This window comes from Mixophyes fleayi, chromosome 8, assembly GCF_038048845.1.
Source record: "Mixophyes fleayi isolate aMixFle1 chromosome 8, aMixFle1.hap1, whole genome shotgun sequence".
Taxonomy (NCBI): domain Eukaryota; kingdom Metazoa; phylum Chordata; class Amphibia; order Anura; family Limnodynastidae; genus Mixophyes; species Mixophyes fleayi.
In genome coordinates, this window is record NC_134409.1 from 23001473 (window position 1) to 23029437 (window position 27965).

Below are 27965 nucleotides of genomic sequence, written 5' to 3' on the forward strand. Positions count from 1 at the left end.
GCATGCTAATACCATTTACAGTAGGTGGTAGTGAAGCTTTGAGTGCAAATAATGTTTTAGGATCGCAGTATTTTTTCCATGCTCTGTATACAGATGGAACACATTCCCCTCTACTCTATATCATTAGGAGGTTGGCAGGGTCAAGTGCAGACAAATCAATGCACCGCGGAACCGGTGGTCGATCTTGCTGTTCATCCCAGTGTAATGTGCTCCATCTGTATATACATACACACTGAACATCTGCATCTATCTTGTGACAAAGCACAGTTACTGCAAATTATTTCTTATAGGAACTCAAGACTGAGTGAGACAAATAAAAGTAAAAACATCTGCAAATGAGTGAGCTAAATTAACTATGCCCTTTGAGTACAAAACAGATACAATTCACTTAAAGTCAAGGTGACCCATGCCAATATAGTATCTTCACCTTCGCCAACCATTGATTTAAGACATTCTACTCCTAGTGGTTAGACTGTGAACTGCAACACATGAACTCTCTTACCTTCCCAGAAGTCAATATAAGCTTGTCAAAGATATAATGCAAATCATCCTCAGTGAGGTTTCCTTCAATCTTCAAGGTTTCATGATGGAGCGAGGTAGGAGAAGTGCAGTTGTCAGAGCATATTTCATCCAGAGAAGACACTGCTTCCAACACACCCCTTCCTTCAGTAGTATCATGCAAATCTTTAACAGCTGGGGGGTCCTTTCCATTACAGTTTCTGCTTCCTTTACCCCCCAAGAGTTCTGTCTCTGACAAAGCAGGCACATCCAATTCACACGAATCTTGAGAAGAGGTAAAACAAACGGCTTCATCACAGTCCCCAAGCAGTCTCTGTAAGGTGTCAGTGATCTCCTTTTCAGAAAGACACTCTGGACCATTGCACCTCACTCTCTCTAACCCTGAAATACAGCTTCCGGACCCTTCCCCATCCTTTCCTTTGCCGATTTCAGCTTCTTGAAGGCTGCCATTAGCCATCTGATCTCCGGGCTCAGACAGCTTCTGACTGTTGATATTTTCCCTCTTCCAATTGTCAGCTTTGGATTTGTTGCTTTCATTGCTTTGTGGACAGGCAAAATATCTGTAGGCTGCACGGAACCGCTCTAGAATGTACTCGTAGACCATCTGGCTGTTGAGACTCCTTGCGACATTCCTCTTCAGTGCAAAAGGATCTAGAAAGAAAATGACATAAACCTAGGTGACCTCCTTGCAAATATTTGCTGCAGTTCCAAACTATGAAATGGGAACTTTTGTTCCCCAGACAGCCAAACAAAGAAAATTAAGTAACTTTAGGATAGTTAAATACACTCAACTGATCAGAATTATTAATTATTTCCTAAACCTCACTTATAGAATGCTTTCATTAAAATTAGGATATAGAATTATATTGATAACCACCTTCTGGGGGGCAGAATTCTGATCTTGAAAAGCCCTCTCTCTCAGCTCTGGCAATGACTCAGGTGTCAGGTTGTGTGAGGAGTGGTGACACAGGAGTTAAACGAATGGACACAAACTATATAGTATTTAAGGTGCATATGACTAGGGTCAGATATCTTTTTATTATCAGCATTCATCTCCTGTACAACCATGAGTCACCAGTTATGAATTGGAGGGGATAGAACAACCTGTAGCCAATCAGATCAGGAGAACTGTTCACAGCGGCACAGAATCTTTCAGTAGATGAGAGTGCTGATCTTGTGGGAGACTCATGTGATTATATTAGTGAGGACAGGGCTGCATGTGACAGGACTGTGTCATGATATGAGGAGGGGAATGAAAACAAGTAGGAGACCAAAAGACTTAGAGCTAGATAATGGGAAGTCCCCCAGCAGTGCAAAGCAGTGATTGAGGCTCCAGTCAAACATACCTGTATATGGTACAGTAAGGTAAGTGCATACATCCACCTTGTACATGAAACTTTAGAGGGATAGAACTCTGCTGATAGGTATACAGACTACTTTCAACCACAGTAACCTTGCGATAGGACCCCCAGTGTTGGGTCAGGCTTAGCAGATGAAACACTGGTGTATATCCTTACAGCTGCCTCCTCCTCAGGCAGAAAAACCATGTGGACAAGTCAAAGGGTTATACACCAAAAATTGTATGCTCCTCCTTTGAAGAATCTTTACACAAATCTCACTGCTAACAAGACCATACACCATTAGTCAAACTGGAAAGAATCCTACCCAAAGTGGTCCATAATCCCTCATGAGACCCAGCCCAGCATGCCATGTCCTCTTAAACAAAGGGTTTTACAGCTGGAACCCAAAGTGTGTCTGTGACCCATTGTACCATTTTAATTAATAGTGAATGTACATCTCTCATTGGATGGACTCATTTATTAATTGTGACTTATTTATTAGTATGTAAATTAATCACAATGAAGTCAGAACTATGTTTGCTAGGCTGTGTGGAGGACATTGGTACAGACAAAGCCAAAACAAGCTATAAAATAACTCTTCGTGTTAAGTTAGAAAGAAAATAGCCATAACTTGGAAGGCTGTGAAACTCTCTCCTTCTGTTCAAACTGATAATCACTGTGAATAGTGTGGTGGATGGAGGAAACTAGTGATCATAGCAGCATCACGCTGTTGCTTAACAGTGTGTGTCTCGGAAAAACATATATTTCCCCAGAGATCTTTGAAACAGATATTTAAGCATATTTCTTTGTGTATTTCCCGTAAAGCTTCCAAACTGACACACAGAAATTGTGTTTTGTACTGTAGATTTTTTTTTGATTTTTTTTTTAAATATTTTACTTTGGTGGATCATCACATTTAAAGAAAATGTTAACTAAAACAGATAACAAAAATAAATAATGTAACTAGTAATGCATGTCTTCATTATTGTCTACGAAGGACATATTTTATTTTTGCTGAAATTAAAATGAATAGGAAATGGTCATGGTATAGAAAACAGTATTTGTAATTATTAGTTGGTAGTACAACATCTGTTTACAAGAGAGGATTTGGGTCTGCTCTTATCTGTTACTAAGCTCTGTCCTAGAATCAAACACATTCCTGGCTGAAAATTAAAACCTGTACTTTGTGTAGATCTCTAGCCTAAGTACCCAAGAGTACATCTACTGTACATGAGATAAACAAGACAACTGAATGTGTTATTATTGATGGATCTGCACCTCTGTCCTATTTATGTGCATTAGATGCTGTGGGGTGTAAATATTCTGTATGAAAAACAAAGTATGCAAGATCATTTATAGGTTTTTACACACAAAACCTTCTAGTATATATTTCAGTTTTATGTGAGAATAGCTTGCTAGAGACATGTGAGTTTTCATTTTCATTGAAGTGTATACAATTATAGGGATTTTGGCCTCCAAATTCTATGGATGTGTTGATGCTTTTCCAAACTCAATCTTCAGCGCCCTAAAGTGCAGGTCTTTGTGATGAATCAATACCACAGTTGAATTTGTGCGAGAGAACACCGGATAAACAGCCACACAACAAGAAAATGCAGGTGGATTTAATAGAAGAAAAGACAGCTCCATGAGAAGCTCAGTTACTCCCTGTGCCTTCATAGTGTGCACAGAATGAATGGTTTTCTACAGAGCAATTCCAATGACTAATATGTTAAATTCTGACAAGTTCCAGAAATGTTTACCTAAATATATATGAGTGTCACTAATAATGCTCTGCCAATGACAAGGGGCCTCTGGAGAAATGCAGCAGTCAGAGACAATAAAGAGTGGAAGGGTTCAGTCTTACCTTCAATGGCTATGCGTCTTTTTGGCCAGTTCTTGTTTTCCCTGCTGAGCAGACCTTGTACTCGCACACTGATGACATATTCCTCCATTGCAAACTCCAATGTGTAAAATTTAAGCAATTCCAGCCACAGCTGCCCGAGAGACACCTGGTGAGGGGGCTCAAACACCAAGCGGCACTATAAAAAGGAACATACATAAATTCCGGTTTACCAAATCGGTGTTCAGTAGTGTACATATATATATATCTTCCCTCAGTCTGCTGAAAAGCAAAAATGCAATGTATATTCTCCCTTTTACTTTGGAAATCTGTAGATAAAAGTATCTGTGCTACAGTCTCCTTTGTCTACCACAGGACATCCTCACCTTTCCGTGCTTCTCCTTGTTTCTCCTGTTCTCTGCCTCGGATCCCGCCGCTCTCCTGTGGTTTTGCTCGGCTCTCCCCCTCCCGTCCATTCCTGAGCCCTTGTTGTCATTGCTGACTGGCCGGTACTCCCACTCCAGGTGTTGCTCCTCAGTCACGCCCTTTAGATGATAATCATCCAGTCTCTTAGATTCAAAGCCTTCTATCTATTTTCAAAGACAAAGGGCCAGAGAAGAAATGGTTATTTTATTGGAACACGCGAGAGATAAAACACTAACTGTACATATTAAAGTCTTAATATGAGTCAATGCAAACACTGCAACTTGTTTCCACTATTACCCCACAGCTAATGGAAATAGAAATAAATCTGTGGAGTACCACACATATCAATCACGATTTCTAAAGTTCTAAGTCACTTGATGATAGTTCTAACAAGAGTTAGCCTAATGCCCCAATTGAATGTGATCCCTTCCAGTCCTGTGCTAAGATACATAATGAATTATTTCACATTTATGCAGTAAACTATCATTGATAGAACAAGCAACTCTTCTGCTGCAGTTCCTATGCTTACCTAAATCTATTATAGCAAAAAAGTTTTGCCTGCACTTAATATAATGAACATAGTGAGGTTTGGCAATGGTGTGGGCTTCATAGCAATCTCTGAGGAACAGAGAACAAAGAACAATATACACCCCTGGTTACCAGACCTGCAAATAAATGCTTACCCAGGATCCCAGATATGCTGGAAGGATCGGTGGCTTTCTTTTCTGAAGAAAAAATACCACCATTAAGGCAAAGGAGTAAGATGGGATCCCACCTTCTGCTTGGCAGTCTATGTGACACAGCTGGAAGAGACAAAGAAGAAAGGGAATGATGTGAGATAGGAAATCCTTCAGCCTTACTTTAATTCACTTCCAGTAACGTTTTGGATAAAATAACAAAAATTCCACAATAGACATTTTTTTAACGTATTACTCACCCTGGCCCAGTAGCGGAAAGCCAACACCAAGGGAATGAGAGCAGGCTCAAGCCTGCCAACCGCTGCAAGTAATTCGGTGGTAAGGCACGCAGTGTCGTTTCCGGCACTCACTTTGCATGTTAATCCACTGGGGGAAAAGACAAAGTTTAGAGAGGATGCATACAGTGTACTGACTGTTCATTCAGCTCAACCCATTTACATCTCATATCTACTGCAGTAAATATATCATATTTAGCATGTTACCATCATGTGGTTCGCCTACTTATGGGATCTATTATCCAGAAAAGACATTCTCCAGAGAGTTTTTAAAAAAACAAATAAAAAAAAAAAAAAGAAAGATGGGATATTGGTGGCGGTTCTCAGTGATTATGGCATACACATAGACGTGGTTTTGTTTCAAATATTGCCTTATATTGTCTTAGCAGCTGTCCATCAAGCCTATTTAAGGCTCTTTTGGGTGTGGCTCACAAGCCAGCCCTAGTTAGATGCAAGCCCCTGTACCTGGGAGGTGAGTGCATCCGATTTTAACTGCATTTTAATGGTGTTTAAAGTATACAGGTCAGTGTAGGACCTGCATATAATGAGGTGCCCTTGACGCTGGGATGCAGGCTTAAATGTTTTCATCAAAATATGAACTAATACCTCATGTTTTCATTTTGCTAGATACACACAGATATGCAGTGTAAAGGATAAGCACCGACAACAACTGTATTTTTGTTTTGTATACACACAGTCATAATCATGCCTCTTTCTCTAAACACTACAAAAAAACACTACCAGGCAATATAATAAGGAGGTAGATGAGGGGACAGGAAAGCTAGGGGTAATTTTCTTGAAATAATTTAGTATATTTTAGGCACAATTCTCCAAATTATGAAAATCTCCTTATCCAAAAAACTCTTAGGTCCTAAGCATTTAGAATAACAGATCCTATACAAAGTATACCCTCTAATTTACAAACATTTACAAATACATTCTCCACAAGCATTTAGAATAACAGATCCTATACAAGTTTATCCTCTAATTTACAAACATTAACAAATACATTCTGCACAATGGTCTTCATGATTAAAAAGTAAATTGATGGAGGTAATGTACCTTTTCTTGTCTTTGCAAAACACAATGGGAACCTTTGCATGGAAATCAGACTCAACTTCTATATATCGAGCTGGATTTTAACAGGAAAAAAAAAGAAATCTCTTATGTTAAAGAGGATGACCACTTGTGGACAACCACATATTAAACAACCCATCCTCCCACACATATAGCAATTAGCAGGTAGTGCTCCCAAATGGAATCCCCCATTACCTTAACCGAGAGCCAGCGTGGTATTAAAGTGTGTGTGTTTTCCCTTCAGCACTCTGCATGGAAAATTAACACATTGCAGGCTAGCCAAGCTCTACAATACAGTTCCATGGAAGAGCTTACACAGATATCTATTACGAGCTTGGTTTGTTTAGGTAACGAAGCTGTTTTACGATCCTTTCTAATAAATGTAGGTGGAAGGTTAGTTTAAGAAGTATATGTGTATCCTTTAAAAGCTAGGTCTAGTGTGAACAACAAGAACTGACCATAAGTGACAAGTGCACTTCAAAAGGATTTGGCTGTTGCTAAAATACATTACACATGAAGGACCACGTGCAGGCTTTAAGGTATTGCTGCCTACAGTAAGTGCAGTAAAGTGTATACAGTTTACTAAATACATTTGTAACACTGCATATCCACCATTATGAGGGAAGTTATTTCACATACATGACATATACTTTATATTCTGATTAACAAATCTACATAAAAAGGTGGATAATGCTAATCAATAGTGGATCCAATAACATTTTGAATTCTGCACTTGTATCAACGTTTTGCATGGAAATCTACCTACTACAGCATATATAAATCCTATTAATTTCCCAACTTTGATTTAATACAATAAGAAATGTTATTTTATGCATACCACATGGACACATATTGAACACATGTAATTCAAAACAAAAGACAGCACAATCCCAATGTGGAAGAAAGCAGGGTAATGTGACTCACCACAGTTTTTCAGAATATCAAGAAGTTGTATTAAAACATCTGGCTGGCTCATCTAAAACAGATACAATTATACATGAAAATAGACTTCTGTTACACCTGGAATTACATGCAGAGGATAGTGATAATATCTAGCCAATTCAACACATACTATTAAATGTTTACCTTCCACTGTTCAGCTGTAATGGACCATGTTTGTAGCTTAGATACAGCATGGTGCTTTATGATGTTGTAACCAATGTTATGTTACAACACTCACACTCCACCATGCTGTCAATTTTTCATATGGGATCAACTTCTTTTTAGACTTAGGCTAGGTACACACTACAGGTTTTTTAGCCAAGCATCGAGCCAAACACCCGATAAAAGACCGTTTGGTCCGATATCGCATTAGTGTGTATACTTACACGATGAATCAACCAACCGATAGGACCGTAGGTACAATCACTGTTGATAACACTTTGGACAGAAAATTCTTCAGTGTGTACCCAGCCTTAGGCCTTCTAAAGGGGTTTTCTACCTTCAGACAGTTTAGGATTATTGCATTAGTACATGTTACTTTAACGTAATACATGTCTTTGCTATTTTGGATTCTGTTTTCTTTTCAGCAAAGACTTTCCTTAATCTAGGAACAGATGCTTATTTTTGTTGCCCACAAAAACAACACAGCTCTACTCTGATAATTAGCTACAACTGTATCCACAGAGCAGACTTGTGGAGTATCTATAGACAAAGGAAAGAAACATCTCTGCTTAGATGATTTTGCTGAACACCACAGAAGGAAACTTCATGAAGCGGCACTAAGTCCGGTTACTAAGTGGTAGTGAATCTTACGCTGTAGACGCAATTCACAAGGATAAAAAAAAACATATTTATGTTTACTGAACAATGATTACAAGAACAAAAATATATCTTAATGTCCCCTTCATATTTATTATAAGAAGAGGGAAATGGGAGTAGCCAAAGAGTGGGGAATTAGAGTGACAAAGTTAGGTTCAGAACAAACATAAATAGAAAACAATTTTAATTACTCTAATACCAGTCTGAAATGTAGAAACAGAAGAAACATGATATTTCCTTTTAAATAATTAATCAATATTTTTTTTTAAGTCCATTAAATAATCTTAAACAAATTCCTGCAGTTGGCCCCCTCATACATACCTTAGGAGGAAACTTTACATCGATATTAACGTCACTTGTTATAAATGCAAATCTACTCAGGGAAGATCCATACATTCTGAGGGAACATTCTAAAACAAGAACACACAAGGTTTTAATGAGCAGAATGTTTGGACAGGTCATAGAATGCAATTAACACAATCTCTCAAATGGATAGTACAAGAAAACCAAATGGTGATAAATGAAAAATACATTTAAATACCAAAGCAGGCTTAATAGGACTCTCACGTTCTTTACAAGGGACGCAACACAAATTAGATATCTAAGAAGAACAAAACTGATAATATTCAAACAGCAAAAGGTTGGAGCAAATCAGATTACAGAGTGAAGAATCAATGACTGTATTAGTCTGGTATTGGCCTCTATTAGTACAAAGTATCCCATCATGGGTTTCATAGAAGTGGTGAGAATTCTGCAAAACAACTTTACAGCTTCCCGTTGTTAATGAGGATAGAGACTGAGCAAGCTAGTGGCGTATCTGCTTGGACAGTGAGGTAGGAAACACAGGAGCAGGGCATAGAAAAGTGTTACCAAGATCATCATCATTACCATTTATTTATATAGCGCCACTGATTCCGCAGCGCTGTACAGAGAACTCATTCACATCAGTCCCTGCCCCATTGGGGCTTACAGTCTAAATTCCCTAACATACACACACAGACAGAGACAGACACACAGACTAGGGGCAATTTTGATAGCAGCCAATTAACCAACCAGTATGTTTTTGGAGTGTGGGAGGAAACCGGAGCACCCGGAGGAAACCCACGCAAACACGGGGAGAACATACAAACTCCACACAGATAAGGCCATGGACGGTAATTGAACTCATGATCCCAGCGCTGTGAGGCAGAAGTTCTAACCACTTAGCCACCGTGCTGCCCATGCTCCATTTATAATTTAATAAATGTTTTTATTAATTTCCTTTGCTTTTTTTTTTTTTAAATCAAATATTATTTTTTTTAAAAAAAAACATTACAAAAACACATTTAAAAATAAACAAAAACAAACCCTAGTTCCGATATAGACTTGAGACCACATTAGTAAGTGTAGAGAGAAAGTAAAATATAACAACCATTGCAAAGTAGACCACTCACCACAGATCAAAAACGCAATGTATTAAATGACTTATATCCCTCTATCTCAACTGTCCTCTCTACCAAAGGGGAAGGTAGGCAACCATATGAGTGATCGTCTCTGGTCAACAACAATTAGGAGCTAGGCATCTATATTGTGGAAGGGTGAATATAATAAGTACACAGATTCTCAACCAGGATCAAAATCAGCAAATTTCCTTTACTTTTACACTGCCAACATATTAAGCAGGGCTGTACAGTCAGAGAATGTTTATTAATCCATGCGAGTTCCTGCCCAGTGAAACTTACAATCTACATTTCCTATCTCTGACTTACAAATGTATACAAATACTGGCCTTCTGGCTAATTGCCCACAGTGTTTCTGGACTGTGGGAGGGATTCAAGGTACCCAGAAGAAACCCAAATACAGGGTGAACATGCACTGTTCATACAGATAGCGCCTTGGTCCGATAGGAACTCTGCAAGACAGATGTGCTATCTATCTCTAACCCCACCCTCCAACCTTAATCCATTTAAAGAATCCAATTTATAAACCAGGTATCAAGAGTAGATTAATCTGAATGAGTAATCTCTCCTACAACCCTCATCAACATTTATTTATATAGCGCCACCAAGTCTGCAGTAACCCTCCCCCCCACGTACTGTGTGCATGTTTAAATAACTTACTAGATACTGGTGTTTATAGGCGTGCAAAGCAGAGCCGTAACTTATCGCTTATTCATATACATAAACTGCGCGCCCCCCACACAGCCCTAGTTACGGTCCTGATGTAAAGCCACGTTTGATGCTATTGATGATACATAAAAACTCTTTTTATAATTTGAAGTGTCTCCTATGAAATGTAGGAAAGTGTGACAGACACAAAACTATCAAACAAGCATGTTAATTAGACCAACACACACACAGACTACAAGAGCACTGTTACACTACAACTATAACATCCAAAATAGTATGCAACATCTTCAATTACTTTGGAGCAGGGGTGAGAATCAGACTGAGATCACATCCCACAGTCAGCACAATGACATACTGGAATCCCCAAATCCCAAACATTTACCTGCTCATCTCTCTGGGTTCATGCATAACCAAAAGCCTCAAGGGGTTGTGGCAACCTAATAATTTCTGATTTATAATTGTGCATGTACTTATAGCCTTAAAATAACCTACTCCCATACATTTTGCGAGCTTGAAAAATACTCATGAGAAAGCAGCCAATCAATTCACTAGAAACATTCCTAATGTATAAGGCACAATGATAGTGAATTAATAAGATGTATTCTCAAAACTATTGGTTTAGCTGTGTGTAAGTGAATGATACACTTTCACTATACTCTCATTACTCAACTGGCACATGGAGATGAACAGGTTAATAACACATTTGCTGGTACCTGTTCGTATTACCAAACACTGTCCCAGAGGTGATAATCTCCCTTGAGAACTAGTCTGGTAGTGAACTGTTTATGTTGCTACTGTTTTGTAAACACATTTTACATCTGCACATATTTCAAGTACTGGAGTCCGGTTGGACTGGGTGTGTGTCAGTTCCTCAGCCAGCTCTTTTCACTGGGGACCACCTGGACAGTTGAAATGCATTTCCATAATAATGGGGTGCATGTAAATGATTGAAGTTAGTCAGTTAAATTAAAACAAGCCATATATCTAAATGGCAAGAAAGTTACATTTATTGTGATAGGTCTGGATAAAGAAAATTACATGAGTAAATATCTAAGGGGAGTAGATTAAACAGATCTCCAGTGTTCGCAGAATATCTTACCACCTATAGGAGCTACCATATTGCCTCCAACAGTTATACTTCACTGCCATGATAAAATGGGAAAACTAAGCAAACATGTCTGAATCATCCACTGAATGTAATGGTCTCCAATAATGCTATAACAATAACTAATGTGAACATTCACTGGGAATGACCGATAGCCGAGGTAGAGGAAACATAATGCACCTGGTGCTCTCTTTTTAGAGATTTCATGTACGAGCCCACACAGGTTTCTTTTTACCATACTGAATTCAGCAGAACCATGGAGAAAACTACATCTGGACATAGAGGAGTGATCGTTTCTAATTCACCAGACACACAGGCGTTTCCTAAAGTGCTTTTCTCATTAAGAGGTGCATGTAACTCTTTTCACTATTAAAATTAATCTGCCAGGCACATGAACTTTCTTTATCTCTATTGTTCTCTTGTTGTGTTTTTAAAATGCAGCGTGGCTGTTTTTTTCTCTGCAAAGCTGATTTATGTTGTTCCTACATCCTATAAAAATGAAAAACTGTGTAATAACCTCTTGCTAATGTATTAATTGATAAAAGTTATATTGATTCTGATCAGTACAATTTGACTGTCAAATGCCATACTGGGAGGTCATCATCATCAACCGTGCCGATAAGTTAAACAATTGCATGAAGGACATTTGTTCAATATGTCAACCTTGTAAGATAAGCTGTAAATGTATATAAAAAATATGAAATATTAACATTTCCTGACATAATTATAATCATGTTTGACCGAGGTTGGGTTAGAAGAAGTAGCACACACAGCTTCATCTTTATTGCCCACACATCGCTCCAAATATCTTTTTTGTTACAAGGATGTTAAGGGAAATATACTAAAGATCCACCACAAACAGCTCAGTCTCACTGCCTTGCTTCCTCCATGGATCCTTTAATATAAGGCAATCCCACATTTGTTCCGCCAGAGATGGCTTTCAATCAGACCACAGAATGTACCTGCAGATTACATACCAGGCAATTTCATCTGGATAATTTTCTCCATCTCCCTGACTATTTCTTGTCTGGACAGGAAGTCCTCCTGAGATATACCATGTTCCTTTGCTGCATTTACCAGTGTCACACCCAGTGCAGCTATCTGGGCTGCTGAGGGAGGAGGAAGAGCTCGCAATTCATTCTCCTCCTGCTTTTCCTACAAAACAATAACAAAGTGTAAAAAAAAAAAATATACTAAACAAACAAAAAGCAATGCAGCATGCTTGAGTTAAAATTATTTCTTAAATAAATGGTGTTAAATTATTATATGCATTGGATGTTGAACAATCAGAATAACACAAAACAATGATGAAAGTGCAGCCAACTCAGCCAAACAAATCTGTACATATGTAGTCAAGCTTACAGCAGGTCACGGAGGTTAGTAATGACAGAACTATTCAATTCAAAGGATCATGATTTGGCAATAAATAAATACATTTATGGGCAATAAACGTCCATAAATACAGAGGACCCTATCAGCTTGAGTGTGATCATCTTCCAACAACAACGCCATACCCTTCGTGTAATCCTACCGGCCAAACCAAAGTGCTCAGATCTGTTTATTTTAGTCACCCACGTGTGTGGCCAAAGCAGAAGCTGATCATTTTGCTCAGTGCTGGGGCAGAGAGGCAGGAACGGCCTGTGTGCAGCCTGCTTTAATTTAAAGTGTCTGATACAGAGCAATAGTCTGTACAAAGCTACAGAGTCATTGAAAATAATGTGTAAGATCTCTCACATTCTAGCAATGTCTTAAAGTTAGAGGCCGTGCAGTCTCCCATTAGTGTGGGCAGACACAGCCGTTCAGTGCTTGGGCTGAGTGATCACATGATGATCTCCTCGTACAATTGGCAGATGACCATCCACACACAAGCCTGCAGCTATAATCTACCACACGAATTTTGGTCATGCCTGAGACAGATGCAATCGATTTTACTTGTGATTAACACACACGCAATTTAAAAGGCAACAAAAACAGTATTCAAAAGATGTATTCACAGAATATATACTTGGACATAAAACAGCTCTTCATACAAGACCCCCTACAAACACAGAGCAGGCTTTCATTATAGGGAACAAGTGAACACAATTTTCTGTTTCTATAAAACGTGCATCTTTTGAGATAAGCACATACTTCAGCGAGCAGCGTCTGTGGCATAAGATTAATGTGGTAATCAAATAAAGCTTTAATGTATAACACATAGCAATTATTTTAAGGGACTAATCAACTGTTGTCAAACAACAACTCTGCAATATAAAAACGAAACAAAAACAGATTAAAAGGAATTGTGGCAAAGTTTTAAGAGGAACCAATAAGGCTACACACCCTCCAAGTCCACAGCTACTCACCATTTGCTCAGTGTTGGAAATCTGTTCTCCAGGACAAGAAACACCAGAAACACACATAGCTCCCTGACACAAGCACTCTGCAAAACTACTGCTGGCAGAAACAAACAGAAAATAGGCCAGGAGCACAAACTTTACCAGGATATTCTTTTTGTGTCGTTTCTCCTTAATATGCTTGTGAGCCCCTTGGACGTTCTCGATGTGAACAGAGCACAGCTTGCATAGATACTGGCAGTTGGAGAAGTCGGGAGATCTCTGAAAGGGTGAGAGGGTGGAGGCTGGTAAACTTCCTGCACAATTAGAATGACAATAGGCTCCAAATCAAGTGAATTGTGTTACATTTAAATGTCCTGTGTGCCTCTACTTTCTAGGGAACCGCCCCTCTTTCCTTCATATAATCCACCAGTCTAAAGGTGAAGATCAGTCAATCATTTTAGGCGCTACACCAGGGAATTCAAGTAACTTACATGTGTACAAAAATAATTGTAAGAGTACTATTATGTGCACAGATCATTGTGCCTTTATCATCATAAATTGTTATATCATTTATGAGCGCGTTCAACATTTTGAGCATTTTTTTACATTGCATTTTGAGTGAGTGAAAAAACAATTGCTCAGAAAATTGATCCCAGTGGCAGTGCCTCCTGTTCCTACAAGCAGCAGTGTAAAACCCAGGTCAGACTAAAATGCTGAAAAATCGCCCTTGCATAATTTCCCATTGTTATGCTTCAATTTGCAGTTTATACAATAGCTCATATAAATAGCTGACATGGTGTGTGTGTAGTATTTTCTCAGCACTTTTCACAAGCTTCAGGCAGCTCACATGCTGAGGAGTGTTATTTGTAAGCAAGATTAAAACGGATGGTAAAACACATTTTGATAATAGAACCTTATTTATTTGCATATTTTTATTTATCGACTGCTTGCTCGGCAGAGGTACTTGTAAAATAAACATCAGCTTTGGACCTCAGTTGAACTGTGCCACCTAATGGCCAAAAGTGGAATAATTTCTAAAACTCAATACCTTAAACACCAAGGGGTAAATGTATCAAGCTGAGAGTTTTCCGGCGGGTTTGAAAAACCAATCAGATTCTAACTATCATTTATTTAGTACATTCTACAAAATGATAGCTAGAATCTGATTGGTTGCTATAAGCAACATCTTCACTTTTCAAACCCACTGGAAAGCTCTCAGCTTGATACATTTACCCCCAAGTGTCTCATGGACATAGGATTACACATTTTATTGAGCAACAACAGTTCTATGAACCATTATCAGTATAATGTTCAAGTAAATCATAGGGACATAGTTTTGTTACGGTACAAAACATGGTATCTCTCCATGATTTACACCTTGTAGAGACAGACTTTACCATTTGGTTGGCACAGTGGTTAGCACTGCTACCTCACAGTTCTGGGGCCACGGGTTCGGTTCAGAGCAGGGCACTAACTGTGTGGAGTTTGCATGTTTTGTGTATTTACTCCGGATGTTCCAGTTTCCTCCCACACACCAAAAATATACTAATAGGTTAAGTAGGTGCTATATATATCTCAATAATAATGGTGCATGATGAGTACAGGATATGCAAGATAAAAGAAGAAAAAGAAGGGGATAAGGAGACATTGGATGAAGGGAGAATGTGGGCTCAGTTTTGGACATGTTGAGCTTTGGATAGAATTGGGACATAAATAAGGAGGTGGCAAAAATAAAGTCAGACATGCAGCATAATAGAGGAGGATAGAGGTAAATTTGGGTGTCATCAGTATAGACGTGGTAGAGGAGGCTGAAAGAGCTGCTGAGTGAGGAGGAGTACAGAGAAAAAAGCAGAGAGACAAGGACAAGTCAACAGACAGAGAGAGAGGAGGGGATGGTGAGCAGGAGTTAGATACACAGAAAGAGTGACTGGAGAGGTAAGAAGGAGAGAACATTGTCATGGAGAATGATAGAGGGGGAAGGGAACGCAGGAGAAGAGGGAGGTCAACAGTGTCGAAAGCAGCAGGGAGGTTAAGAAGGATAAGCATGGAGAAGTGACCCATGGAGAAGTAACCCATCGACTTCAATAGTAGAAGATCTTTGGACACTATGGTGAGACCAGTCTTGGTGGAGTAATATGGACCAAACCACCTTCCACACTACACATCTTACATTACTGTCTGAGCAATAAGGGGCTCTACCTTTCCTAAACAGCTTAAGGCTCAACAACTAGCAGCCTTAGTCACAATTTTATAACATTATTTTAATTAATAGAATGCTACTTCACAACATGAAAATATAGGAGAGCATTGAATTAGCTACATGTGTCTATATATCTCAATGTACTTGATTTTGCAAAGAGATCTTCAGGCAACAACTCTGGTCTTTAAGGACAGGAAAAACCTACATCAACCCCTTGACCGGTGTGAAGCGGCAAACACCGTGAACAAGGTGCACAGTAAGGGAACTGGAGTCACAGAGACACAATACCTTCTCCAGGCGGTGAATGTAATCCCTCTCCAACCTCTCTTCTGCTTGCTTTAGGCCCAGCTCCTGATCTGCCAGCGTGGAGTCATCTGTAGATGTCCTGTCTGCATGAGCGGGTTCAGTGCCGGGACTGCTTTCTATAGCTTTACCTGGATGAAAAAATATATAAACAAGAAGGTTCTCCTATTATATTACAGAGCACAAACAATACATTAGGAAATGCACAGGTCAGAGTTATGAATATAATATGGCACATTTGGAGTGTGACAATATCACTTTTCTATTTGCAAGTGTGGTTGTGTTGCTGCAGAGTTCTGTGCATTTGTGGTTTAATCCACATGGTGACGCAAGCTGCTGAAAAGGTGATTTATTATTATGCTTTATTTTAGTGGCAATATGTTTTTCAGGGGAGGGAGACACAGTGAACACACCAGAATAACAAAATAGTACCAATACAATGAAAGATGGTGAGAGCGGCCTATTTCAGCTTAAGCTAGCCCATCGACCCATTTGGTAATCAACAGGATTGCTGACCAATTTGGTAATACAGATGGAAAGTGGATGTGATCTAAACATTCTGCGTGTAAGGAAAGCGACCAGATCACTCCTGGCTACACTGGGGCCTGTTAGAAGATGAACCCGCACACAGGCCTAAGGCGGTCATCATCTGGCTGCATTGTACAGCATGCTGAATAACGTTTCTATTGAGCTGAATCATTGGGATTTGCATTCACTTTGACACCATACATGCTGTAATATCGGCTCCAATGCATCATATCACCGCACATATCATAGCATGTGTGGTTAGTTTAACAGTCTGTAAAAGTGAGGTCTGTTCCTGCTTGAAGAGACACTGTAAAGGAGAAGTGGCGAAGAGTGCGCATATCTCTAGAATTACCATCCACCTCTCTACAATCAATATAAATATACCCAGAACTACATTAGACTTGGCATGTATATTAAGCAGGGGCAATTAAACTTGGCAATATAACAAACAAAGCACTGCAGTTTTTCAACCTCAGTCAATCATACTAAAAATGTACACAAACTATTACAATTCCTTTAAACATCACCAAATTAAAAATCTGAAATCTTACACACAGAGATGATATAAGCTAGAGGTGGTAAAACCCAGTGCTACAGAGCTACCAACATGTTTTTAGGATTTCTGTCTGTAGAAACAGGTGGGATAATTATTGACCCAACCAAATAGAGCAGCTCACCTCTGCATGATTAAAGAAATCCTGAAAACGAGATAGGTAGCTCTTGAAGACTGAGTTTGGGCACCTCTGATTTAAACATACCCTAGAAAATGTCTTTAAAACACTTACCTGGTCTTGTGTGTCAACACACCCAGTCCTGACCACTTACTTTGTATGGCTTCGAGTCTCACCTTCTAACAAACTATGACATGTAAATGTTTAATATCCCTGTGATTTTGTGTTATACCCCTCTGATTATTTTGTATACATTTTCTTTTCTTTTTACTGAGCCCTCTATAATGGACTGGGCTTGTAATACATTAGTAAGCTTTACTTTTTAACACAATCGCAGCAGAATCTCAAGTGAGATGTAACACTGAAATATGCATACAGCCTCAAATCTGAAACTTAGTGTTAGCGGTCTATTAAGACTATGAGATGATATCCCTGGGAGCACGCACATATCTGAAAAGTTCTCCAAACTCTCTTCCTACAGGGAACACTAGTGGCCTGATACAGTAAGGAAAGTAAAGCAAAAAAAAGGAGTAACTTTGCACCTTGGCAAAACCATGTTGCATTGGAGGGGAGGTAAATTTAAAATGTGGGAACAGATTTATAGTTGGGGTAGGGCATGTCCTAGATGTAAATATAAAGCTATCAAGTATTTATGTGCTACACGAAAACGCAGCTAATATTTAACTTATGAGAAAAATAATAAACTAATTTGCACCCTTTGCATTGTAACATGTTTTTTTTACCTTGCTCTCCTTAATGAATCAGGCCCTAGATGTCCTTTACTAGTACTATTAGCGTTATTACGGTAATAGTACGCGGAAAAAACGTCACTACGGTAATTTTCTCGCTGGATTTCAGCTCGCAGCTCCCTGAGCTGAAATCCAGCTAACTACTACCGTAATAACTGTAGTTTTTACGCAGGGGACTTCCGGAAAATTGAATATGCCCCATAGTGTTGCTCTATTAAGTTTCCACTATCTTTTGCATAAAATCTAGCAGTGAATCCAGTTAATCAGTAATGCACTATAGTCTTATCCGTTAAATATTAGATTACCAACATGAGCAAATGTAAAATGTTTGACAGAAGGTAGTGTGTCCTAGCTCATCTCTAAATTGAAGTATAAAAAGATAAAGCTGTCCGCTATTTGTGTGCTACATGCAAAAGCAGCCAGTATATCCCCTGCATGCACAAGCCACCCAGGAGCAAATTTGCCTCTTATTTTTTTTTGCTTTGCTCCAAACTCTAATTGAGGCCCTATGTCTCACACAGACTTTGGGTTTTACTGTCACAGTGCTGCTATAAATTGTCTAGTATGAGATTAAAGTAAATACAATGTGAAAAATCAAGGATGGGTACATTTCAAAACCTTGTGATGCTCCATGATTCATTAAAAAGCAGCACTAGTACCTTGCCCAAATATTGTATCTGCTACAGACTCCAGTACTAAGGAATTTGAATATGTTGCAGATGGAAGCATTACATATATTCTGACTTGGGAAACACTAAAAGCCTCAAAAAGGTCACCCATGAAACGTATTAGCTTACATTAACTTTCCTATGATGAAAAAAATAAAAGTTAAAGTTGTAGCAAGCCAAATCAATGTATACAGTAGCCCTCTTTGCTAATTATACCTGAGTCACACATATATTCAATTCCCAACCATGGCGGCCTTATCTGTGAGGAGTTTGTATGTTCTCCCCGTGTTTGCGTGGGTTTCCTCCCACACTCCAAAAATATACTAGTAGGTTAATGGGCTGCTATCAAATTGACCCTAGTCTCTCTCTGTCTGTCTGAGTGTGTATGTTAAGAAATTTAGACTGTAAGCTCCAATGGGGCAGGGACTGATGTGAGTGAGTTCTCTGTACAGCGCTGCAAAATTATTGGCGCTATATAAATAAATGGTGATGATGACGATGATGGTACTGTAATACCTGCACTCATAGAAGGCACAAGTGAGAATTTTGAATTATGCCACATTATAAATAATAACGTGTATACTCACATGGTGAACACGATGTTACAGGAGATTTCTGCTGAGCTGGAGATGAGCCTGCATTTATTGATTTTGAATGTCCATCTTCCGTCTTTACGTCTGGAACGTTTTCTGAAGAACCTTTGAGCTGGACAATTGGATTCAGGTTCCCAGTGGCCTCTCCAGCATCTTTGGATTTTGGACCATTTTGCTCTGGTCTGGCAGCTCGTGGAGTTTTGATGTTTCCCGTTTGCAGTGGAGAGGACCTTTTAGCTCTTGTGTGACCTAAGTCATGGAGGCCCTGACCCAAATCCACTGAGCTACTAGTGCAATTAGATGAGTTGTCTTTGCAGATTTTTGAGTCTCCCACAATCACCCCACAGGGTTCGGTCTGTTTCCCTTTCTTAACAACGATTGGAGAGCTGCCATCAGTATCTCTAACTTGTTTACTATTTTTGTGTTTTTGGTTGTAAACCACCCGTACACTTCTGTTTTCCCCACGGCTCGTGCGTGTCAGGGGCTTCCTTGACTCCTGGTTTGGAGGCTTGGAGAGACCATCCATTATTCCTTGATTATTTTCAGACCATTGGACAAGTGGTTCTGAAGTCACTGCAGTGGTGTCAAATCCCCACGTCGAGCCAAGAACTGGCCGGGCTGTCGAGGGATAAAAACAGCAAGACTATTAATACGTTTATATAAGATCATTGCCAACCCTGCACTTGTGTTTAATCTAGTGAGCAGACTGTGAACAAAATTAAAAAAGGAAAATAGTGCTAGACTTGTGAAACTGACATATTTATACACATTTGCCCAAAATGAATATGCAAGATATTTCTCAATGACTTCTATTTATGTAAATATAATAATAGAAAAAAAAAAAAGCAGAGCACAAAGTAGACGTCACATTTACTTAAAGTAGCACTACCAACTGGAGCACATGATCCCCTTCCCCTCTCTTGAGCCCTGGGCTGCTCCATGCAGCTGGTTTTCCCGGGGGACGTGTGGTGCGTCTCTCAAACCCAGTCGTGGAAGTGCGAACAAGAGGACCATTGAGAAGCCGCAATCACTGATATTGCAGCTTCCAAACTGGTCCTCCTGCTCACACACCACATCCACAGTCAGCCGCTGGGAACCTGTAACATCACTCAGGGATGAGACACAAAGTGGAAGGTGAGTTTTAAAGGTTAATGCTATCTTTTAATAATATCTGTAATAAAGCTGATATTTGCACAAAAAAAATTATCTGTGGTTTTATTATGTACCCTAGAAATATATTTGATAGGAGTTTCTGGGAATCCCAGTAAAAGTTCTCTGGGTTTATATATATTCAAAATACTTTTGGTGGGGAAAGGGCAGCATGCAGTGACATCACAGCCCTGCATGGAGTGACTGTGGCAGTAAACGTCAACCAATATACACTGCATGCATGTACACATTAGCAGCACTAAAACGTATTTTGCAAAACTGGCTGTAGTCCAATTGCATCAGTTAATGTTTGAACGCTGCCATAACAGAGACAATATTTGCAGGAAAGGTAACACTGAATGAAAGGCTGTAGGGCAGTGCCTGTTAAACAGAGCAAGCAATCTAAATAATAATAGCCCTGGCAACAGTATCTTATAAACTGAACCTAACAGATGCAAGTGCCATATTAGCAAATATGTTTTGGCTGAACAGATTTAATGGAAGCCACTTGTTTAAACATAGACATGTCCTTTAAACCACAAAACCAACATCAACAATATGAGTATGCAACATTAAACATTAGACTGGGATGCACACTAAATGGGGAATCGGCCTCAGGATCTGTGGCTGAATTTTGATTTAAAGACTAAGGGCTAGATTTACTAAGCTGCGGGTTTGAAAAAGTGGGGATGTTGCCTATAGCAACCAAACAGATTCTAGCTTTCATTTATTTAGTACCTTCTACAAAATGACAGCTAGAATCTGATTGGTTGCTATAGGCAACATCCCCACTTTTTCAAACCCGCAGCTTAGTAAATCTAGCCCTAAGTGTATCTCAAAGAGATATATTTGGGTTGAGTTCAATGAAAAAACAAAACAAAAAACACACAACAGTTTTTACTTTCCCCACTAAATTCGTTGCTGTCCCCTCTTGTTCTAATGGTCCCACTGAACACCTCAAAATAATATTAAAATATTTATAGTTTGTAGAACACAATACATTTATAAGGTCCCACCATAAATTGCACATAAAGCTATGACTCCTAGTCAAGAGAAATCATGACAGCACAGAGATTGCACATTCCCCAAGCATGAGCCTATACCTATATACACACATCCTATTTAAGTGAATTTTGCCAAAGATCAAGAAATACATTGGCCCTTACAACGCCACCTACTTTCATCACATTTTTCAAAATATGTTCCATTATAGTAGGCTATATATTAAGCAAAGATAATCCAAATGGGCAGAGATGAGGAAGGATTAGTGCAAGAACAAGTAAATAAAAGTAGCTTGGATTTCTATTTGACAGATTTATGTTGCTTTTTTCAGTTTAATAAAGTATTAGAAATTATCCATTCAGGACCTTCTTTCTGGTTAGGATTCCTGGATCCTGCTGGGGATCTAACTTAACCTGTACATCATGTCTTCCTAAACTGGAATGGTTCACTCCTCCAGGCACAGTTAAAACAGAGCACACAATCACCTGAATAAACAGAACCCTTGCCCATTAAATCATGTGATACCACTAAAATGTTCCCCTCTAGTTCTCCATTATGTTGGCGGGGTTGTGGCCAGATGGGTTCCTTTTTTCATATTTGGTGGTCCTGCCCTAAAATATCCTCCTTTTGGGATCGAGTTAGGGTCCTCCCCTCCTCCCTCCTTCCATGTCCTGTCCGGAAAGACCCGTGGTCTTTTCTCCTCTGTTACCCTTTGACTGATGATGATAGACAGTCTGCGAAATTGGCCTCCCATGTCCTGGCTGCTGCACGTTGCCTAGTAGCTAAGTCTTGGAAACAAGTTGAACCCCCCACTTTGGCGGCCCTGCGCTCCTATATCTGGTTTATTGCCCGGATGGAGCAGATTACATACCACCTGCATGATAAGGATGATAAATTCCACCAGATTTGGGCTCCTTGGCTTTACTTATAACCCCATAACTCTGGTACCAACTCCTTCCTCCTAAATAGACTCGGCCTGACTCTTGACTCTCGATGCTGTTTCCCTTTGCCCCTCTTCTATTTATTTGTTTCTCTTCTTAAAACGGGAAAGATTAGGGTAGGGAATTGTGTGGATAAAGGGAAGTGTGTTCTCTTTTTCTTTCAGTCTTGGTGGCGACCAGTTCCCCCCCCTCCCCCTCCCACATTATATTGTTATAAAATGTTATCGTTTCTTGAGTATTCTGGATAACAATTGTATAATTACTGGTCTGTTTATTGACAACCTCTGGCTATTTTATATATTTACTACTCAAATATTTTCAGTTTCATTGACATATGCCCATGACATGTACTGTTCTCTGTTTTTGTTTCCTGACCTGCAAATGTACTAATTGTTGATTCTTATTTGTACATGATTGCTATTTTTCAAAATAAATAGTTAAAAAAAATAATCATGTGATACCAGAACACAATTATTGCCTTGCCAATGTTCACTGAAAAATTAGCTATGCAGTATAGGGTAGGTAGTTACAGTACACAGGTAACAATGGTGGCATGGTGACAACTGAGGGGATAGGCATCACTAGAGGTGGAAACTTTTGCCTGAATGGAGAACATCTTTAAGTCAACTAATGAGAGCCTTGATACTTCATCCACCCCGGTTAGTACTCTTTGTAATGTTTTAGAAAGATGCGTCTACATTATGAATGATATGCTGTGTTGCCATTCTGGACCCATAGCAATCATGTTGAAAACTAGAAAAAATACAGATCATGCTATTTTTCTCTTTTTCACATCTGCTGGTCGCCGGTTCACCCAAACAGATGTATATAAATGTATAATATATTAAGATAAATCGTCAAAAATACCAAAGATGTGCGGAAAATAAGAGGTTGTTGGAGATTATGAGAACAAAGATATAGTAGACTTTAGGGCATTCAATATTAATCTTGAAAATGTGCTTCCACAGGAATAAAAGCAGTAAGTAGCAAACAATAACTTATTTGAAAATATCAAAAAAGGGTAATCTTTGATGTATTGGTGCTAATGTTTACATATTAATATTTTTTTAACAAAGGATCACACACTAGTCCAATTATGCCTATGAAAGTAAGTACGCAGAGGAAACATCACCAGGTGAGAAAACAAGAGAACAGACACATTGTGGAATTTGCAATATTTAAATCTGAGCCCTATGCAACAGTCAGGTTCAAACAAAAATATAGTGTACCTTTTCTCTCTGTTACTCACTGAGCCCCAGCAATGCACTGTGGTGGCTACCACTCACTCACAGTTCGCAAGCACACAGGTGCATAGTAAGATTAGCACATAGCAATACGATCGTTATGCTGCCACAAGCAGAACCAGATGTCTCTGCCAACACTACACTCGACGGCCTCTCCACGCAAACACAGCAACAGACTGCTCATTCATCCTCTTCAACAAGCCTGTACCGCAGCTACAAGTGTAAGCAATTACACACAACCACTGCAAGGCATGGGATAGGGCAGAACAGCTAGCAGCAGAGGAGTGACAGAAATAGCTATTTTAATGAATATTTTGCTCTTGCCTGTAGTATGAAATCACTTGTAAACAAAGAACGTTACCATTAGAATACTTGTTGCCTTGTGATGATCAAAAAGCAAAAGCTTTTTAATATAAATGGTTATTATTCTGACTAGTTCACTCAGCAGCAGGGATGTCAGCTTAGACATGCATCCTCAATTAGACACTTCAACCTTTTGTATGTAGCACCCCAACATCAGTTAGATGAAGCTTCCAAACACATAAACACTATCTGTGTGGAGTTTAGATGTTCTCTCAGTGTTTGTCCGGCTTTCCTCGCATAGTCCAAAAACATACTGGTAGGTTAATGTTATGCAGGACCAGTGTTGGGCAACTACCTGGAGAGACTTTGTGTGCAGCCCCTAGTTCTGAGCCCCTTATAAAGCAAGAATAAGTCTTCTGCATCATGTGACCTTCTCTTAACAGAGCAGAAAGGTCACGCAGCACATCAAGTGTAGAGATGTGAGAAAATTTGAGCATAATTTGGGGAGGTCTAAGTGTATATCTAGAGGTCTGAGTGGCATGAAGGGCCGTAGGCTGCTGACCTGCTATTCTCCCCAAAATGGGGTGCCACAACTGCCCCCTAGGCCCCTTTCCCAGATGCAATCTCAATGCATATGGCAATTTATTTATTTTTTTTTGCATTTTTCAAATTCCCCTCTAGATCGTCAATGGCCTACCCTTGAAAGAAGATACAAATACATCTTGCACCTTTAGGACACTGTCTGTCCTAATGGGTTTTGTTGCAGATCCAAAAGTTTGAACTACAGTCATTTGATCGGCTGTTACACCACAAGTCCTGCCCCTGTGTATACATTTGCCAAACCACGGATAGCATTTTTTGAAGAGCAAGTTTGCAAGGCTGTCTGTCACAGTCTGTCTGTTTAGTTACAAAAGCACCTTCCTCCTAAAAAGACAACCTGTAGCAGAGACTGAAAAAGAGCATGTCTGACATATTTAGTTAAGTACCTGAAATAACTGAAGAGTTTATGCTTAATTACACTAAATAATACACAGCCTTTAACTGATATAAATGTCAAACACTGGCTTTACTTGTGCTTTAATTTCCTAGATCCTTACTTTTGGGTAAGGGGGCAAGTTAATTTTGAAATCCATTTTTATTTTTTACATAAAATGGCATTATTGATGAACCGTGTCATCCAGTGACCAAATAATAACAATGGGATTTATTGTATTTATAGAACTAAAAGTTTGATAGGCAGAGCTTTAGTTTAAAAGTTTACTTTGTTTAAAAATGAAAACGTAAAAATAAAATAAATAAATGGACAACAATAATAGCACAAACACTTTATTCCCCACAGCCTGTGCAGCAAAGTCCATATCTGGTGGCTGATTACATTTATGGAACACACTGTCACATACACAAGTCAACCAGCTGGTAACACCTCATGTGACAGAAGTGAAACCCAACTCCTCACTGAAAACTGAAACGAAACCCACAGGGTTTCCTGAGATGTTGTTTTTACACTCTTATCTTTTCTTGATAGTCCCCAGAAGGGTTTAAACATTGTAGAAATAAAATAAAAAACCAAACCAGTTCCCTGACAATACTACATTCTGCTCTATTTGCAGAAGAGGTCTTTACAAATACAATATACTGTCAAAATGTTGTACAGTTATTAAGCAAATAGTACTGTAACTGATGTGAGTGAGTTCTCTGTACAGCGCTGCGGATTTAGTAGCGCTATATAAATAGATGGTAATAATAATAACATGATAGTGAGTACTACACTATAGAATTGTGTTGTTAACACCAAAAAATACATACAAAAAAAACCCAAATTAAATAAAAATGTGCCTACATAGGTGAATTAAATGGTACTTGTTAATTTGAAAACCATTTTATTAGTTCAGCCTGAAAAGATGATTCCAACATTTCTCCCTTTCCTCGGCTGTTGCAACAATTCAGTGAATAACAGCTGGGGTTTCAGATATGTGATTAACATCTATTATTCAAATAATTAACAAATACTGTTTAAACTCAAAAATGACAAAAAAAACAAAATTAAGTTATGAAGTAACAAAATAAAAACAGTAGAAACAGCCATTCTACCTTAGTTGACCTGCTCCAAATAATGACAATCAGTGGCAATAATGTAAATGCAAACTGCACTGTGCCACCACACACGAAATGATGAAAGAAAATGTAATCTATTCCCAGGTGTAAGCCATTTATTAGGAAATATTTATTTTTTTATTGTCATCACACAAGCTTATTCTATGCAATTGTGTTGCTTCTACGGCCAAACACACTTTTTCTAAATAATATATACACACTATTCCGAAAATGTGGTTATTGATAATTACACCAACTTGAATTACTGGAACCAGTACACTTTGTAGGCTGTTTGGGATCACCGATTTACAAAAGCCCACATACCGCAAACTAGAATGATACCAAATATAATAAAGAGCGTTCTAAATAATCTGTGTGCAAGGATATGGCATTCCATACTGTGTATAAGGAACATCCAATAATCAGTTGGATTTGCTGTGCATTATAACAAATATACTAACCAATAGATTGTTAAATCATTAAACAGCATTAAGCTCACAGAACTCAAACAGTTGATATAATGAAAAGCACAAGGGCATAATATAAACACAATATAATTATCAATCAAATTTAAAGTACAGAAAATAGTGAATTTAACTAAAACACACAATTTTAGTTTATTTTTATATCTATAGCACCAGCATACTTTGCAACGCTTTACAATTAGGGCTTTTATATTAAGTTTCAGATAATCCATAACAATATAATTTTAATTGTAATTACTAGTTTCCTCACATACAGAAATTATAAATAAAGACATTACACCATGAAATTATATAGAGCACATCTGTTCAAATCCCAGGAGACAGGTAGCCTAAGCACCTAGTGCTTCCTATATGTTTCACTTGCTGTATGTCTCCTAACAGAAAAGAATTGTGACAGTCACTGAATTGTGAAAACACAATTCAGTGACTGGACCAAAAGTTTTACATAATTGTGTTCTAGTCGTGATCTTGAATAAAAATAAATATTACCATCATATAAAAATTGTGACATCAGAGAAAACATAAACAAAAGACAATGAGCCGATTTGGTGACATCAAATGGAACATGTAAAATGACCTCACATGAAGCAGAAAGGTAAACAGTGACATCATAGACAGAATGTACACAGTGACATCATAGACAGAATGTAAACAGTGACATCATAGACAGAATGTAAACAGTGACATCATAGACAGAATGTAAACACAGTCACGTCACACACACACACCCCTCACACAGGGAGTAAACACAATCACCTCCACAGCTCAGTCTGCACCATGTAAAGTCCCCAGTCAGTGATCACACAGGTATATATACACAGGTATATATATATATATATACACACACTGACACACCTCCAGGCCGCCCACTATACCCTGGGACTCCCCTGACACACAGCCCCGGGGCCCGAGCTGCGGAGGGCGCGGAGGTCACTCACCCGAGGCCCTGGCTCAGCAGGCCGTAGGGAAGCCGTGAGGTAATAAAACTACTCCGGTGGCAGCTAGTCCCGAGGTCGTTTCGGGGACGCCATGTTCGGCTCCTCCCGCTGTGCAGGCCCCGAACACACAGTTCACACCGCCGCCATGTCCAGCGCGAACTGCATTGTGGGATGGGGGAGTGGTCGTGTCTGTCACTGAGAGAGAAGGGGAGAGTGTGAGTGAGTGTGAGGGGAGAGTGTAAACGAGTGAGTGTGAGTATGAGGGGAGAGTGTCAGCGAGTGTGAGGGGAGAGTGTCAGCGAGTGAGTATGAGGGGAGAGTGTCAGCGAGTGAGTATGAGGGGAGAGTGTCAGCGAGTGAGTGTGAGGGGAGAGTGTCAGCGGGTGTGAGGGAGAGTGTCAGCGAGTGAGTATGAGGGGAGAGTGTCAGCGAGTGAGTATGAGGGGAGAGTGTCAGCGAGTGTGAGGGGAGAGTGTCAGCGAGTGAGTATGAGGGGAGAGTGTCAGCGAGTGAGTATGAGGGGAGAGTGTCAGCGGGTGTGAGGGAGAGTGTCAGCGAGTGAGTATGAGGGGAGAGTGTCAGCGAGTGAGTATGAGGGGAGAGTGTCAGCGAGTGTGAGGGGAGAGTGTC

At 39.3% G+C, this 27965-nt stretch overlaps 1 protein-coding gene across 2 annotated transcripts in view; it reads right to left on the bottom strand.

Moving 5' to 3' along the window:
• TUT4 (terminal uridylyl transferase 4) overlaps positions 1 to 27695 on the bottom strand; it is a 49423-nt gene extending 21728 nt beyond the window's left edge. The window contains exons 1-13 of one of the 2 annotated variants that reach the window (XM_075182098.1): positions 27336 to 27695; positions 19174 to 19797; positions 15956 to 16101; positions 13630 to 13746; positions 12127 to 12304; positions 8258 to 8346; positions 7100 to 7151; positions 6161 to 6230; positions 5063 to 5189; positions 4809 to 4928; positions 4086 to 4289; positions 3724 to 3898; positions 503 to 1170 (exon numbers count right to left, since the gene is read on the bottom strand). In XM_075182098.1, coding sequence (XP_075038199.1) covers positions 503 to 1170; positions 3724 to 3898; positions 4086 to 4289; positions 4809 to 4928; positions 5063 to 5189; positions 6161 to 6230; positions 7100 to 7151; positions 8258 to 8346; positions 12127 to 12304; positions 13630 to 13746; positions 15956 to 16101; positions 19174 to 19705 — 2478 coding nt within the window. In that variant the 5' untranslated portion in view covers positions 19706 to 19797; positions 27336 to 27695. The remainder of the gene's footprint in view (positions 1 to 502; positions 1171 to 3723; positions 3899 to 4085; positions 4290 to 4808; positions 4929 to 5062; positions 5190 to 6160; positions 6231 to 7099; positions 7152 to 8257; positions 8347 to 12126; positions 12305 to 13629; positions 13747 to 15955; positions 16102 to 19173; positions 19798 to 27335) is intronic. The other variant, XM_075182099.1, reaches the window with a different exon arrangement.
• Between the last annotated feature and the right edge of the window lie 270 nt (positions 27696 to 27965).